An 18,250-nucleotide genomic window follows, 5' to 3' on the forward strand; every position below is an offset into this window, starting at 1 on the left:
TTGGGACACTAAAGTCCCTTACTTGAATCTACAAATACTAAAGTCAGAGCCTCTGCTAGTCCCTCCCCATCTTCCAAAAACATCTGAAAACATACCTCTTCAAAATGTATCTTAATCTATCCCACAGCACCCCCCCTCTCTCACTCCCCCTCCTAGCACGGGCTTAGCTGGTAGCTGCTTTATTGGGTGGCAGGTACAGTAGCCTTTGTGATTAGAGTGTTGGGCCAGTAACCGAAAGGTTGCTGGTTTGAATTCCGAAGCCGACAAAATCTGACACTGTGCCCTTGAGCAAGGCACTTAACCCAATTTATCCAGGGGTGCTGGACAATGGTGACACTGGCCGTGACCCCACTCCCTATGGGTGTCTCAGGGGGAGTTTGGATATGCAAGAAACACATTCCCATGACACACATATATTTGACATGTTACAAGTGTGTAACATGTCAAATATAAGCACTCCTCTAATTATTACTAAGGAAATATTCACTTACTATGACTGTGAAATGTAGTTGTCCCACCTAGCAACCTTAAGATGAATTCACTAACTGTAAGTCGCTCTGGATAACAACGTCAAATATGTCAAATATTTCTGTAAGCAGTAGGAGAAAAGGGCCACTGACCTGGCTGGCTGTGCAGTTGGAAAGGCAGGTCTTGTTTTCTGCAGCCAGGTAGAAGTGGGTGGGGCAGGCACACCTGTAACCTCCCCTGGGGGAGAGCAGACACAGGTGGCTGCAGCCTCCGTTGGTCACCTGACACTGGTGTTTGGGCACTGCGGCGGAGAGAGGGAGACTAAAACCAACATCCACAGCTAGAGCCCTTTCCCCTCAACTCTGCTGTCAGCATCATTAGTCTGAGGGCACATTTGCTCATTACAATTAAAAAGAAACACCTCTCTCTCTCTTTCTCCAAGGCATTCAGACACACACACTGAGCGTCTAGACAATTACCGTCGGGTTGGCGGAGAGGGTGGTACACCTTGATGTTGTGGATGGCTCTCCAGTATCTGAGCAGCTCTGCTCCCTGAGCCCCGGAGGTCTTGTGGGCCCGGTTCAGCGACTTGGACTTCTCATCCGTCCAATAGATGACATCCTCAAACAGAGTCAGCCCTGTCACCTCCCGGATGTCTTGACTAGGCACTGGAATGGAATACGCACTGATTAATCAGAGTCTGGAATACAGCCAGATCACACACACACGCACGCACGCACGAACACACACACATACAATAGATTAACATGCCACTTCTACATTACGTCCATCTGATTCTGCTATAGGAGGAATTTGCTGAACACACACACGCACGCACGCACACATGAACGCACACACACACACACACACACACACACACAGCTCGTCCTGAATAATTGCTGTGACAAGCTGCCAGGCTCTGTGGTGTTTTATTGCAGGCAAAGAGGAGTAAAGACATGACTAAATGGACTGTCTGTCTGTCAGTCAGCATGGCTTAGTAGAGCACGGAGTAGACTATAAGTACTACAGCTAATCACAAACTGGCTGTTGAAAATGAAAAACTGAAATTAAATTAACAATAAAAATATGTTGAGAGTGTCGTGACTTCACTTTAAAACCTCTACAGGATCGGTGTCCTCCCCACGGGACGGTTAAGCTAACGTAGGCTAATGTGATTAGCATGAGGTTGTAAGTAACATGAACATTTCCCAGGACAGACATATCTGATATGGGCAGAAAGCTTAAATTCTTGTTAATCTAACTGCACTGTCCAATTTACAGTAGTTATTACAGGGAAAGAATACCATTCTATTGTTTGAGGAGAGTGCACAATTATGACCTTGAAAATGTATTATTAAACCATTTAGGCACATTTGGGCAGTCTTGATACAACATTTTGAACAGGTATGCAATGGTTCATTGGATCAGTCTAAAACTTTGCACATACACTGCTGCCATCTATTGGCCAACATCTAAATTGCGCCTGGGCTGGAATAATACATTATGGCCTTTCTCTTGCATTTCAAAGATGATAGTACAAAAAAATACAATTAAATGCATGCGTTTTTCTTTGTATTATCGTTTACCAGATCGAATGTGTGATATATTGTCCTACATTAATTTCACATTTCCACAAACTTAAAAGTGTTTCTTTTCAAATGGTATCAAGAATATGCATATCCTTGCTTCAGGTCCTGTGCTACATGCAGTTAGATTTGGATATGTCATTTTAGGCAAAAATGTATGAAAAGGGTCGGATCCTTAAGAGGTTTTTAAGCCTTGTTTAATAACATCATGTTTTGTTCGTGAACCAAATGGTATTGTGGAAAAATTGTGTTAGACCAAATGAATAACTAAAAAAAAGGTGAGAAAAACATTTATCTCATTTCTCACAGGTTGAACGCCAGAGATAGATAGCGACTCACTTCAATTAACACCTTGTTTTGAAGTGTATGGAACAGGCATATTAATGACTTGGCTCACGTTCGGTTTCTATGGAGTTGAATCAATCACGGACAAACCGTTTCACAGTAATGTCAAGGTTTTTATCTAAAGTCTGAAAAAGTACACTCAATTAATTTTGTATTTATTTATTTCACCTTTAGTTAACCAGGTAGGCTAGTTGAGAACAAGTTCTCATTTACAACTGCGACCTGGCCAAGATAAAGCAAAGCAGTGCGACACAAACAACAACACAGAGTTACACATGGAATAAACAAACATACAGTCAATAATACAATAGAGAAAGTATACAGTGTGTGCAAATGAGGTAGGATAAGGGGGGTGAGGCAATAAATAGGCCATAGTGGCGAAATTATTACAGTATGGCAAATTAAACACTGGAGTGATAGATGACAATGTCAATGACAAACTGACCTTAAATCTGCACAAATGATTATTTACAAAGCCAATTGAGCCATCAAATGTTGAGAGTTGAGAGACAGAGAGACAGAGAGACAGAGAGACAGAGAGACAGAGAGACAGAGAGACAGAGAGACAGACAGACAGACAGACAGACAGACAGACAGACAGACAGACAGACAGACAAAGACCAAGACCAAGACCAAGGGAAATACTTAATTCACTGTCCCTTACCTTTGTGTCTTTTTGAACCGTCCATGTTTGAGAAGAGAATTTGATGTGAGTCAGCCCAGTAAAGTCTTTTTGCTGTGTAGTCGATGGTGAGAGCTGCAGGGCTGAATATGTCTGTATCACTGATCACCGTCCGGCTGCTGCCGTCCAAACCTATTCTCCCAATATGGGGATACTCTCCACTGTCGATCCAGAACACATAACTACAGAGGAATGAATACAGTTTTCAGCTAGATACCTTAGGCTACACTTCTCCACTTCGTTGGTCAAATGGGCTATGTGAACTGTGAATTGTGGTTGTCTCACTTAGCTATCTTAAGGTTAATGCAGTAACTGTAAGTCGCTCTGGACAAGAGTGTCTGCTAAATGACAAAAATTTGGTAAATCTAACTGTGTTTACTTCTCATTATGGAGTAGTTTACGTGAGATATCAAACTCAACATCAAAATGAGCACTAGACTTCAAAGCCTGAGCAGAAAGTTGGCTACCTTAGAAACAAAACAGCATAGGTACACTTACACACTAACAAACTGATTAGCTGGTATTTCTTCTGATAGTCTGTGGTTTCTCTCAACAGACATAGCTAAATTTCGTTCTGGATTAATTCTCTCCAGAATATACTGTGATAGATAGTAGCACGTAGCATGATGTAAAGAGAGATGGAGAAGATGGAGAGTTGTACATGCCCAGTGTCTGCATCCAGAGCCAGGTCGGTAGGGTTGTCCAGACCAGTGCTGACCAGTACCACAGGATAGAGTCCGTTAGCCTTGGACACCTCCAGACTCTTCTTCCTTATGTCGCACCAGTACAGGTTCTTACCTATCCAGTCCACGGCTAGAGCACTGGGGGTGGACGTCCTGTGGATTACCTGTGGGTTAGAGGAGAGGAAACAGGTAGGGACATTTTAGTACAATTAAGTACATTAATGTGATTGTTTTCAATTAAATTTGTCAAAAAGAAGAAAACAAATCTCCTTTTCGCAAAGAGCAATTTCTCAAGCAAGATTTTTCCTAGGAGTGGCTGCGAGCTGTCTGAGTGGGGAGGGGAAAACTGAAAAGTAGCTGTTATTGGCAGAGAGTTTGGAATTCTCTTTCTTATTGGTCTATTAACCAATTTACTACCTGGTGATGTCACCGTGGCAGGCCAAATCTCCATTCCACCAAAAAAGACTGAAATTTCAGGCAGTCTTTTCAAACAGGACAATAACATTGATGAATACGCTGATTCGGTGAGCGAGTTTATTAGCAAGTGCATCGGTGATGTTGTACCCACAGCGTCTATTAAAACATTCCCCAACAAGAAACAGTGGATTGATGGCAGCATTCGCGCAAAACTGAAAGTGTGAACCACTGCTTTTAATCAGGGCAAGGTGACCGGAAACAAGACCGAATACAAACAGTGTAGCTATTCCCTCCACAAGGCAATCAAACAAGCTAAGCGTCAGTACAGAGACAAAGTAGAGTCGCAACTCAACGGCTCAGACACGAGAGGTATGTGGCAGGGTCTACAGTCAATCATGGACTACAAAAGGAAAACCAGCCCCGTCGCAGACCATGATGTCTTGTTCCCAGACAAACTAAACAACTTCTTTGCTCGCTTTGAGGACAATACAGTGCCACTGCCACGGCCCGCTACCAAAACCTGTGGGCTCTCCTTTACTGCAGCCAACGTGAGTAAAACATTTAAACGTGTTAACCCTAGCAAGGCTGCCGGCCCAGACGACATCCCCAGCCGCGTCCTCAGAGCATGCGCAGACCAGCTGGCTGGTGTGTTTACGGACATATTCAATCAATCCTTATCCCAGTCTGCTGTTCCCACATGCTTCAAGAGGGCCACCATTGTTCCTGTTCCCAAGAAAGCGAAAGTAACTGAGCTAAATGACTATCGCCCCATAGCACTCACTTCCGTCATCATGAAGTGCTTTGAGAGACTAGTCAAGGACCATATCACCTCCACCCTACTTGACACCCTAGACCTACTCCAATTTGCTTACCGCCCCAATAGGTCCACAGACAACGCAATCGCAATCACACTGCACACTGCCCTAACCCATCTGGACAAGAGGAATACCTATGTAAGAATGCTGTTCATTGATTACAGCTCAGCATTTAACACCATAGTACCCTCCAAACTTGTCATTAACCTCGAGACCCTGGGCCTTGACCCCGCCCTGTGCAACCTGGTCCTGGACTTCCTGACGGGCCGCCCCCGTTTGGTGAGGGTAGGTAACAACATCTCCACCCCGCTGATCCTCAACACTGGGGCCCCACTAGGGTGCATTCTCAGCCCTCTCCTGTACTCCCTGTTCACCCATGACTGCGTGGCCATGCACGCCTCCAACTCAATCATCAAGTTTGCAGTTACACTACAGTGGTAGGCTTGATTACCAACAACGACGAGACGGCCTACAGGGAGGAGGTGAGGGCCCTCGGAGTGTGGTGTCAGGAAAATAACCTCACACTCAATGTCAACAAAACAAAAGAGATGATCGTGGACTTCAGGAAACAGCAGAGGGAGCAGCCCCCTATCCACATCGACGGGACAGTAGTGGAGAAGGTGGAAAGTTTTAAGTTCCTCGGCGTACACATCACGGACAAACTGAAATGGTCCACCCACACAGACAGCGTGGTGAAGAAGGAGCAGCAGCGCCTCTTCAACCTCAGGAGGCTGAAGAAATTTGGCTTGTCACCAAAAACACTCACAAACTTTTCCAGATGCACAATCGAGAGCATCCTGTCGGGCTATATCACTGCCTGGTACGGAAACTGCTCCGCCCACAACCGTAAGGCTCTCCAGAGGGTGGTGAGGTCTGCACAACGCATCACCGAGGGCAAACTACCTGCCCTCCAGGACACCTACACCACCCGATGTCACAGGAAGGCCAAAAAGATCATCAAGGACAACAACCACCCGTGCCACTGCCTGTTCACCCCGCTATCATCCAGAAGGCGAGGTCAGTACAGGTGCATCAAAGCGGGGACCGAGAGACTGAAAAACAGCTTCTATATCAAGGCCATCAGACGGTTAAACAGCCATCACTAACATTGAGTGGCTGCTGCCAACATACTGACTCATCTCTAGCCACTTTAATAATGAAAAAATGTATGTAATAAATGTATCACTAGCCACTTTAAACAATGCCACTTTATATAATGTTTACATACCCTACATTACTCATCGCATATGTATATATTGTACTCTATACCATCTACTGCATCTTGCCTATGCCGTTTGGCCATTGCTCATTCATATATTTTTATGTACATATTCTTATTCATTCCTTTACACTTGTGTATAAGGTAGTTGTTGTGATATTGTTAGGTTAGATTACTTGTTGGATATTACTGCATGGTCGGAACTAGAAGCACAAGCATTTCGCTACACTCGCATTAACATCTGCTAACCATGTGTATGTGACCAATAAAATTTGATTTGATTTGAACAGCTCTTGCCCTAAAAGGACATCATCATTTTCACAATTTCACAGTATTATTCCAACCTCATAGTGTGGAAGTATATATAAAACACAGGAAAACCATGTTTCCGACTGCACTGGGCCGATAAAGCAACTCAAGATGAATCAGAAAATCACTGTAACCTGTTTCGTGGAGCCCTCACATTCTAACCCAGACAGTTGGGTTCAGTTACCCCGTGATTAACAATTGATTGTGTGAATGGAAGGTAAGCTAGCCCTGGAGTGATTTTGTCCCAAATGAAGAAGATACAGTGTGAAAAGCCCTTACGACTCATAACAGCCTTCTATGGATCTGCACTGCAAACAGTTCTAATATCGCCTTCATTATAGTGATTACATTGGTCTAGTAACTACAGAAACGGTCTCTACTCTGAAGGATCTCGGCAGCAGTGAGCTAAAGTACGAATCAGACGGGAGGGATCCTGGGTACGGTAAAGCTATAATGAGTCATTATCCCTGTATTAATGATAACGAGCCAAGGGGAGCCCCATTAGGTACTCAGGTTGTCTTGTCACTCTAACTTCACCCAGACTCTGACCCTGGCCTTCGGAAAGCTAAATGGGGAGCCATGATAGGAGACCAGCCATGTTCAAGGACGCAAATACACGCACACTGATACTGTCATTGACATTGAGATACAGAGTCAGAGATCTCCCTCTGTGTGCCAATGTCACTGATTTACGAGTGCAAAATTGCCCCCCCCCCCACCCAAAGAAAAGGAAGCACATTCAATACTGTACTGTATCCATGGTGCATAACATGATCGTACCAGGGTTCAATAACACTATTTGAACTGTCATAACAGTATGATGATATTGTCATAAATATGACAAAAACAAAACCTAAACCAACAGCCATTGTTCTGTGTCAAACACCTTAAACTAATACTCATGTACACCATCAACTACATAACGCTGTGAATTATTAACAGGGGGTTTAGGTCCAAAACAATAAAGTATTTCCGAGGTGTAATGAAAACAAAGAAGCTGTGCGTCTAAGGAATTATCCACACTCTATACTGTACATTTTATGACAATGGAATGCGTTAAAATCTCATTGTGCATTAGGCGCTACATGGTCATAATCCCTCCTATAGAATAAATTTTTTATGTGCCTCGGCTCAACCTTCAGCCGGGGAAGACTGTCACCTTTAGTCACATTTAAACCGCTGCACAGTCAGGGTGTTTAATTCTGGATTTATAAAGCACCTATAGGACCTTCTCAACATCTCATCTCTAGCGGTGTAATCTTGCCTGGTGGGGGGGGGGGGGGGAATGAGAGCGAGAGAGAAAATGGATAAAGGGCATCCTTCCCTCAGGCTCATACATTAACCACTGGAACACTATCTCACAACACACCTTCCTCAGACTAATGTAGAACACGGTTGGGGTCAATTTGAATTGAAGACACTCAATTCAGGAAGTGATTTGAATAAATTACAAATGCGTCAACTTTTGAAATAAATAGCTCCTCCTTGTAATGAACACGATGGGAGACAGAGCTGGTTTCAAGCGCAGGGCGCAGCAGGTGTTTATTGTAAAGGACCACAGGAGGCAGGTAACTGGGTCCAGGGGCAGGCAGAAGGTCATACACAGGGGGTCCAAAAGGGTAACGGTACAGGCAGGGAAAAGGCTAGTAACGTAGTCCGGGAGATCAGGCAATAGGTAGAAAACAGGAAATCCGCTAAAGTACAGGCAGGAAATAGACAAAAGGTGTCGTTAGTGAGGCGGGCACAAACTATCATACACGGAGGAGTAAATTACAGGGAAAAACAGGGCTCCGAATAGAAGTGTGTCACAAAACAAACAACACCTCACAATGATGGGGTGCAAAGAACTGAACTAAATAGTGTGTGATAATGACATGCAGGTGTGTGAACAGGTGATTAGAATTCAAGTGATTGGGATCCGGAGAGGGAGCTGCGTTCAGGGGATCTACGTGTTCGAGAGTGTGAGCTGAAAAGTGGGCTGGAAAGTGAGCTGCGTTCAGGGGATTTACGTGTTTGAGAGTGTGAGTTGGAAGCAGACGTCATTGAAAAGTCATTGAAAATAGATGCCCTTTTTTTTCAATTATTGAATTGGAATCTGTTAAATTCCTGAATTGAATAACTTAAATTTACCCCAAACCTGATGTATAAGCCGGTACTCTACTGTACCTTCAGGTCGCTCCCATTCAGTCGTATTCTGTTTATCCTCCGTTGGGTTAGGGCAGGAGAGCTTGAGTCGATCCAATAAATCATCTCCTTTCTGTAGTCAAAGTCCACTGCTATAATGTTACTGAGGCCCTGCGGGACACAGTCATCAGGTACATGTTGTATTGTTGTTACAAAAAAAATACCTGAGCAATTGCTTTGCATGATTGGTTGTGGAGAGACATACAGGACATACAAGGATATGCTCAATGTACTCAAGTGAGATGGTCAATAAAATGATTCTGTGCATAAGAAACCTCCTCCATCCTTAAATATTGAGCCGTCTTACCTGTTTTAGAGGAGTATAATTGGATCCATCAGTGCTTATTTTCCTGATGTCATGATGGTCGGCCAGAATCAGGAAGGGCTCTTCAGCTGAAGAAAATACAAGAAGAAAAAAAAATACAGCAATTATATACACGACGACAACGACTAACAATATAGTCCGAAGAAATAATCTCAGAGTGATGGTCCTGAAGAGTCACATATGACTATGCAGGGGTGACTGTAGCAGCATGCTCTCAGAGATAGTGGCATGCAAAAATACTCACTCCACTTGGCATTTTCCCTATTTCCTTGCCTTACAGCCTGGAATTAAAATAGATCTTTTTTTTGGGGGGGGGGGTTGTATCATTTGATTTAAACAACATGCAACATGCCTATCACTTTGAAGATACAAAATATTTTTTTGTGTGAAACAAACAAATAAGACAAAAAAACAGAACATGCATAACTATTCACTCCCCCAAAGTCAATACTTTGTAGAGCTACCTTTTGCAGCAATTACAGCTGCAAGTCTCTTGGGGTAAGTCTCTATAAGCTTGGCACATCTAGCCACTGGGATTTTTGCCCATTCTTCGAGGCAAAACTGCTACAGCTCCTTCAAGTTGGATGGGTTCTGCTGGTGTACAGCAATCTTTAAGTCATACCACAGATTCGTAATTGGATTGAGGTCTGGGCTTTGACTAGGCCATTCCAAGACATTTAAATGTTTCTCCTTAAACCACTCAAGTGTTGCTTTAGCAGTATGCTTAGGGTCATTGTCCTGCTGGAAGGTGAACCTCCGTCCCAGTCTCAAATCTCTGGTAGACTGAAACAGGTTTCCCTCAAGAATTTCCCTGTATTTAGCGCCATCCATCATTCCTTCAATTCTGACCAGTTTCCCAGTCCCTGCCGATGAAAAACATCCCCACAGCATGATGCTGCCACCACGCTTCACTGTGGGGATGGTGTTGGTCCCGTGTGGCTCAGTTGGTAGAGCATGGTGTTTGCAACACCAGGGTTGTGGGTTTGATTCCCATGGGGGAGCAATATGGAGAAAAAAAGAAGAAAAAAAAGTATGAAATGTATGCATTCACTACTGTAAGTCACTCTGGATAAGAGCGTCTGCTAAATTACTAAAATGTAAAATGGGTTCTCGGGTTGATGAAAGGTGTTGGGTTTGCGCCAGACATAGTGTTTTCCTTGATGGCCAAAACGATACATTTTAGTCTCAACTGACTAGAGTACCTTCTTTCATATGTTTGGGGAGAATTCCACATTCCTTTTGGCGAACACCAAACATGTTTGCTTATTCTTTTCTGGCCACTCTTCCGTAAAGCCCAGTTCTGTGGAGTGTACGGCTTAAAGTGGTCCAATGGACAGATACTCCAATCTCTGCTTTGGAGCTTTGCAGCTCCTTCAGGGTTATCTTTGGTCTCTTTGTTGCCTCTCTGATTAATGCCCTCCTTTCCTGGTCTGTGAGTTTTGGTGGGCGGCCCTCTCTTGGCAGGTTTGTAGTGGTGCCATATTCTTTACATTTTTTAATAATGGATTTAATTGTGCTCCGTGGGATGTTCAAAGTTTCTGATATTTTTTATAACCCAACCTGATCAGTATTTCTCCACAACTTTGTCCCTGACCTGTTTGGAGAGCCCCTTGGTCTTCATAGTGTCACTTGCTTAGTGGTGTTGCAGCCTCTGAGGCCGTTCAGAACAGGTGTATATGTACTGAGATCATGTGACAGATCATGTGAGACTTAGATTGCACACAGGTGGAGTTTATTTAACTAATTATGTGACTTATGAAGGTAATTGGTTGCACCAGATCTTATTTAGGGGCTTCATAGCAAAGGGAGTGAATACATATGCACGCACCACTTATCCGTTTAGAAATTTTTCACATTTTTTTAAACCAGTAATTTTTTTCATTTCACTTCACCAATTTGGACTATTTTGTGTATGTCCATTACATGACATCCAAATAAAAATCTATTTAAATTACAGTTTGTAATGCAACAAAATAGGAAAAATGGCAAGGGGGTGAATACTTTTGCAAGGCACAGTAGCTCATCATTACTCATAAAGTCATTACTTTTAATGTATGGTCTCATTATCCTACTGCAGGTGCAGTAACGTTACAGTCAGATGCTCTGGAGGTGTCTGTCTTATACAATCACTGATTTCCTCCCTAGATCCAAGCCCTAGTATATATCACCATCACATGCTATTCTTTGACTGGGCTCACTACAGGTACCTTCCCATAGAGATAGAACAAGTAGTTTTACTTCATACATATTCTAGGGTTCTCTTTTAACTAATCAGGATCCTCGTTCTGACGGCAAAATAATTCCCCTGTGATTTCCCGAAGTCCCTGATTTAAAACAAATCAAGCAGGAAGGTGGGTGACAGAGGACCAGATACATGGGCAGATGGATAAGAAGGAAGAGAGAGGAGATGGAGAAGGAAAGGACGAAAGAGGATAAGATGGAGAAAGGGGTACCTCAAGCAGCAGAGGCACAGATACAAGGACAGATGGGTAAGAGAAGAGAGAGAGAGAGAGAGAGAGAGAGAGAGAGAGAGAGAGAGAGAAAACAAAAAAAGAACAGAAGAGAAAATGATGGAGGTAGAGAAAGAGGTATACCTGAGAGAGACCTGCAGCTGTGTGAGTTCTTAGCTGGTGCCTCGTAGCCGTCTGCACACAGACACTTGTAAGATCCGTATGTGTTGACGCAGAGCTGGCTACAGGGGAGGTCGGATGAACACTCGTCAATGTCAACACACGTTTGGCCATCGTTCTTCAAGCGAAATCCCGGCCAACACTTGCACTGGATCGGACGTGAGGGAGAAATTGAGAGCCATTATTTTTCTAGCAGAATCCATGTGTTGGCACTGAGGCACTGAATTAATCAATAGAAAAGTCACGGGGTACTGTCGCCATTGGGTATGACTACTGACTATACAGGGATACTATGACACAACGGGATTTAATAGGTTCTGAGTGCAAAATCCATGGTTTGTTTTGTTGGCGAGCCACTCTTTGATGGTATGAACATCTTACAGAGTATGGATTTAAATCCATTTTTCTCTGACAACCAATGGCTTACAGCAACCAGGCAGATCCCAACATATATACTGTTGTCACGTCCTGACCATAGAAAGCTGTTATTTTCTATGGTAGAGTAGGTCAGGGCGTGACAGGTTTTTTTTCTAGTTTAGATTTTCTATGTTGTTATGTTCTAGTTTTTGTATTTCTATGTTTTTTTGGGGGGGGGGGGTGATCTTCAATTAGAGGCAACTGGTCATCGTTGTCTCTAATTGGAGATCATACTTAAGTAGTTGTTTTTCCCACCTGGGTTTGTGGGAGATTGTTTTTGAGTAAGTGTATGTTGTAACTCTTCGTCACGGTTTGTTGTTTTTGTTCATTCAGTTTATTTGTATGTATTGCATAGTTTCACAGTTTAATAAAGAAAATGTGGAACGATACACACGCTGCGCTTTGGTCCGCTCCTTCATGCTACGACAACCATGACAACTGTACTGCATGTACCAGGGTCATGGTTATTTAGTACGAATAGCACAAACAAACACATATGGTAAGCCAGGAGCAGAATGTTCTGGAAAACAGAACCTGTTCCATTCTGACAAATATCAAGTCCACATAGTATGTTCATTTAGGCTCTGTTTGTTTTATTGTTAAACATGATAATATATGGAATGTAATAACACCGGTGTTATTTGCAAAACATAAATAAACAGTTTTCGCTAAGCCTTAGTTTTATGTTGTAAGAGCTTAGTGGTTTACCATACTTCGAGCTATACCGTGTGTGTGTGTGTGTGTGTGTGTGTGTGAGACTCTGAGAAATAACCTTGTACAGTTCATGACTTGTGATTCTGTGTGCGTGCGTGCGTGCGTGCGCAATTCTGAGAAAGCGAGCAGGGGTACCTTCCTACCTTGTAGCCTACAGGCAGGTTTTCACAGTCCTGTGTGCATCCACTGACTCGACGGTTCAGACACTCATTGACGTGACAGTTCCTCTCGTCTGACGCGTCCCCACAGTCGTCCCTCCTGTTACACAGGCTGGCCAGCGAGACACAGCGGCCGTTGACACACATGAAGAAAGAGCCGTTGCACAAGCTTTCTACAGAACAAAGTGGTACGTGTTAGATTCTAACTTTCTGTGAAAGCCAGGAATGCAAGACTTCTGAATTCCCGGAACCAGATTAAGTACTAGGCTTAATCTGGATCTGGAGAACCGGCCAACATAATTAAACAGTCAATTAAACATATTTCTATCAACCAGGAACGTGTACACATAGGGGTGTACCTGTGCCAGAGCACCTCCCCCTTTGCCCTCCTACTCGCCAACTGCCCTTTTGGGTGGTGGTATTTGTATATATTTCTGTACACAGTTTTTGACGTTGTTGTTCTGAACCCACTGTCCGAAATTCGTTGTGATGTCGTCAAGTTTAAATATCAACAGTACTGATACAGCAGCATAACACTTGATAACACTTGATTTACATGATCATCACTATTCGGCCTGGTTGGCTGATAGCCTACGTGCAGCAGAGAGAGGCAGAAAGACAGAAAGGAACGGCTGCATCTACGACTCTCCGACCCAACTCCATCCCTTCTTCAGTCGGGAGTTGCAAATGAGTGTCATGGCAACAGCAACAGAGGTAGTCAAGACGTTCATCCATGTTTCTCAAATGTCAAATTTCGAAGTTGTTCCGAAGAACACATTTCAAAGTGTTTGATTACTTCTCTGTATTGTTCCAAGGTTAAGTTTAGGCATCAACTACGAATTCTTAAGGTTAGGCATTAACTCCGAATGGTTAAGGTAAGTGTTAAGGTTTGGGATAGGCGTAAAACCAAAATATAAAAAATAACCTATCGTTGGATTTACACATGTATCCTTTGGGCACTTTGGAACCATAGGCGGATGCTTCGGCCCATCTGCCATCCACGTCCACAATGACTACTTGAAGGTAACAGCGCTCGCTGTTGCCCCTAGTGGCTGGTTTCCACGGCATCTCCCGACGTCCTCAGGCATGGATGGACGTCGAATAATGACTTGTATCACAGGTGACCTGCCTAACCACCATATACTAAAAATATCCACACAAGCTACTAGCCAGCCAGCCCATATATCATGAGTCAGAAGATCATAGATTATATTATAAAGACCATTGAAGATAAATCACAATCAGTAAACTGAGAACCATTCATTTTGAGCACCTGCCCCCTGAAATGTCTGAGCACGGCCCTGCTATCAACTCAATTTGTATCAGCCCTGTTCCCAGCAGGTCTATGAGCATAACGTGTTGGTAATAGGCTCAAACCAGCTGGGACATGGCGAGACTGGGGTGGTCTGTGCCTCTTCTGTTCTCTCTCACACACCCACACACACACACACACACACACACACACACACACATACACACACACACACACACCCACACACACACACACACACACACACACACACACACACACACACACACACACACACACACACACACACACACCCACACACCCACACACACACTTGTGTTGTATCAGATGAAAGGCTTGCCTGCAGCAGAACACTTGGGGTTGTGTGGCAGCTCGTCTGATTGGTCGAGACAGTCGGGATGGCCGTCACACTCCCACTGGACTCTGGGTAAACAGCGGCCATCTGTGCAGCGGAACTCCCCCAGACTGCAGGACCCGTACTCTGTAGGACACAGGAGGCAAGAGGCAGGATGTGCAGTCAGAACACAACATGAGGAAATACAAGAGAGAGAGAGAGAGAGAGAGAGAGAGAGAGAGAGAGAGAGAGAGAGAAGTTCTTACTACACTCCGGGGTCTCATCGGAGCCGTCTCCACAGTCATCATCATGGTCACAAGCGAACCGCTGTGGGATGCAGACCTGATTACGACACTGGAACATGCCCTCCATGCACGTGTTGTTGGGGGCTGTGATAAGAAATATGTGGAGGGAGGGCCAATTTGTTAATGAAATACCTAAGATTTTTTCACACCATTACACCCCTCTCAAAAAGGATCTGAACTTCTATAGGAATGTGGACATTATTAACAAGGTGCACTATATATACAAAAGTAGGTGGACACCCCTTCAAATTAGTGGATTTGGCTATTTCATCCACACCTGTTGCTGACAGGCGTATAAAATTCGAGCACACAGCCATGCAATCTCCATAGACAAACATTCACAGCGGAATGGCCTTACAGAAGAGCTCAGTGACTTTCAATGTGGCACCGTCATAGGATGCCACCTTTCCAACAAGTCAGTTCGTCAAATTTCTGCCCTGCTAGAGCTTCCCCGGTCAACTGTAAGTGCTGTCATTGTGAAGTGGAAACGTCTAGGAGCAACAACGGCTCAGCCGCGAAATGGTAGCCCACACAAACTCACAGAACAGGACTGCCGAGTGCTGAAGCTCATAGCTCGTAAAAAATGTCTGTCCTCGGTTGCAACACTTACTACCGAGTTCCAAACTGCCTCTGGAAGCAACGTCAGCACAATAACTGTTCGTCGGGAGCTTCATGAAATGGGTTTCCATGGCAGAGCAGCCGCACATAAGCCTAAGATCATCATGCCCAATGCCAAGCGACGGCTGGAGTGGTGTAAAGCTCACCGCCATTGGACTCTGGAGCAGTGGAAACGCGTTCTCTGGAGTGATGAATCACCATCTGGCAGTCCGATGGACGAATCTGGATTTGGCAGATGCCAGGAGAATGATTTGGGGAAGGCCCTTTCCTGTTTCAGCATGACAATGCCCCCGTGCACAAAGCGAGATCCATACAGAAATGGTTTGTTGAGATCGATGTGGAAGAAATTGACTGGACTGCACAGAGAACCTGACCTCAACCCCATCGAACACCTTTGGGATGAATTGGAACGCCGACTGCGAGCCAGGCCTAATCGCCCAACATCAGTGCCCGACCTCAGTAATGCTCTTGTGGCTGAATGGAAGCAAGTCCCTTCAACAATGTTCCAACATCTAGTGGAAAGCCTTCCCAGAAGAGGGGAGGCTGTTAGAGCAGCAAATGGGGGACCAACTCCATATTAATGCCCATAGTTCTGGAATGAGATGTTCAACGAGCAGGTGTCCACATACTTTTGGCCATGTAGTGTATGTGTCAGGGGGAAATATGGTTTTACAGTACTGCAGGAGATGGAGGGCCGATTATTTTTATATTTTTTTCTTATAACAGAAACGTATTGAGTAATTTCTGCTTTACAATGAGGATTCTGAATACACAATGACAAACGTAATGAGACATTTTTGCTTTATAAATGGGACTGAGTCTGACTATGCTATGATGGTTTTCTGTTTGGTCTCTGTCTGGAGGCCTTCAGAGGACAATACCCTATGACAGACACATATTGAGACATTTGTGCTTTACAAAGGAGATTCTGAGTGACTAAAATATGACTGTGTGCTTTCGGGTTCGGAGGCCTTCAGAGGACAGTACACTATGACAAATATGTGTCGAGACATTTGAGCTTCAGAAAAAGGGGCTCGGAATACACTGTCAGACATATAGAGATATTTGTGCTTTAAAAAAGGGACCGAGTGACTACACTATGACTGTGTACTTTCTGTCCAGAGGCCTTCAGAGGACAGTACACTATGACAAACATGTATTGAGACATTTGTGCTTTACAAAAGAGACTTGGACTACACTGTTAGACACATATCATTATTATTATCATTATACTATGTGCTTTAGAAAAGGGAGTGACTACACTATGACTGTGATTTTTGTTGGAGAACTTCAGAACAATATATTACCACAGCCAGCAGCAGAGAGCTCATCACTCCCATCTGGACAGTCCCTCTCCCCATCACAAAGCCAGTGTTTGGGGACGCAGGCGTACGACTCTGGGCAACTAAACAACCCTGGGCCACAGGTAGCCGTACCTGGATATGTACAATAGGAGTCGTGGTCAAAATATTATTTTACCGAACTGAAGAATCTTTAGCTTGAGTTGCAGTCTGTTTTAGCTCTCTTACCAACTCCTTAAGGAATTGTCACGCCAAACATGTTTGGTATGATAATGAGTGACAAGGATTTGGCAAGACAGCAGAAACAGACTGGCACTCAGGCTACAGAATCTGCACAATTACAGAAATAGAAATATATATATTTACAAGACTTTCTGAAGGGTCTGTGCAAATATTACTGAAAAACGTGAAATCCATATCTCCATATATCTCCACCAAGGATGTATCTCATAAAATGACAAATATCTTAAATTAATCTTTCCCTGTCTCTTTTTTTGTTGTTGTACTTTTTACGCCTTTTTCTCCCCAATTTCGTGATATCCAACAAGGATTTATCTCATAAAATGTCAAATATATTAAATTAATCTTCCCTGTCCCTTTTTTTGTACTTTTTACCCCTTTTTTGCAATATCCAATTGGTAGTTACAGTCTTGTCCCATCGCTGCAACTCCCGTACGGACCGTCAAGGACATCCCAGCCGGCCAAACCCTCCCCTAACCCAGACGATGCTGGGTCAATTGTGCGCCGCCTCATGGGTCTACCGGGCGCAGCCGACAGCAACACAGCCCGGGATCGAACCCAGATCTATAGTGACGTCTCAGATCTACAGTGCGATGCAGTGCCTTAGACCGCTGCGCCACTCAGGAGGCCCCTTTCCCTGTCCCTTTGATGTTGATTTATGGCTGTTCTCCACATTTTCTACATACATTTGAGTCAACATAATGTAAATAAATTCAGGCGTGTTTTTATACCACAGATCTCTGCACTCTCGTCCAATCCATCCCCACAGTCGTCCTCTCCGTCACAAAGCCACTGCTTGGCTATGCACTTGTTCTTAGAGCAGGCAAACTGGTTCCACAGGCAGGACAAGTCTAGACAGAATGAAATATAACATATTATATGGTATTTCATTGGGAGAGGAAGTATGTAAACATCTTCACAATTAACCATGCAGAGAGCAGTGATAAATTCATGATTTATTACGGTAGTGTATGTGTGCAAAGTCCAAATGGGCCCAGGTTTCAACTGTTATAGAGTAATATGAAATTGCAGTCAAGTCACATACAAGAAAGAAGGTAGGTCTTTGTTCAGAAAAGGTGAAGAAAATAATATCACGTACGGAGGTGAAGGTAACCAATTTTGAAGCAAATTATTCTAATGCAGGTGGAAAATTATATCACTTCATCAATGTCATCTGTGAAATTAGATACACCAACACGGCAAAACCATTCTCTCAGTCGTAAGCACTTT

General features: G+C 43.8%; 1 protein-coding gene across 1 annotated transcript in view; it reads right to left on the reverse strand.

Moving 5' to 3' along the window:
* The window catches only part of LOC115179354 (low-density lipoprotein receptor-related protein 1B), a 203,359-nt gene that overhangs the window by 58,756 nt on the left and 126,353 nt on the right, over positions 1-18,250 (reverse strand). Inside the window, exons 51-62 of the mRNA XM_029740789.1 lie at positions 17,752-17,871; positions 16,787-16,915; positions 14,823-14,945; positions 14,563-14,703; positions 12,938-13,125; positions 11,628-11,811; positions 9,016-9,101; positions 8,691-8,819; positions 3,747-3,928; positions 3,064-3,263; positions 948-1,136; positions 621-769 (exon numbers count right to left, since the gene is read on the reverse strand). Coding sequence (XP_029596649.1) covers positions 621-769; positions 948-1,136; positions 3,064-3,263; positions 3,747-3,928; positions 8,691-8,819; positions 9,016-9,101; positions 11,628-11,811; positions 12,938-13,125; positions 14,563-14,703; positions 14,823-14,945; positions 16,787-16,915; positions 17,752-17,871 — 1,820 coding nt within the window. The remainder of the gene's footprint in view (positions 1-620; positions 770-947; positions 1,137-3,063; positions 3,264-3,746; positions 3,929-8,690; positions 8,820-9,015; positions 9,102-11,627; positions 11,812-12,937; positions 13,126-14,562; positions 14,704-14,822; positions 14,946-16,786; positions 16,916-17,751; positions 17,872-18,250) is intronic.

Source organism: Salmo trutta, chromosome 39, assembly GCF_901001165.1.
Source record: "Salmo trutta chromosome 39, fSalTru1.1, whole genome shotgun sequence".
Lineage (NCBI taxonomy): Eukaryota > Metazoa > Chordata > Actinopteri > Salmoniformes > Salmonidae > Salmo > Salmo trutta.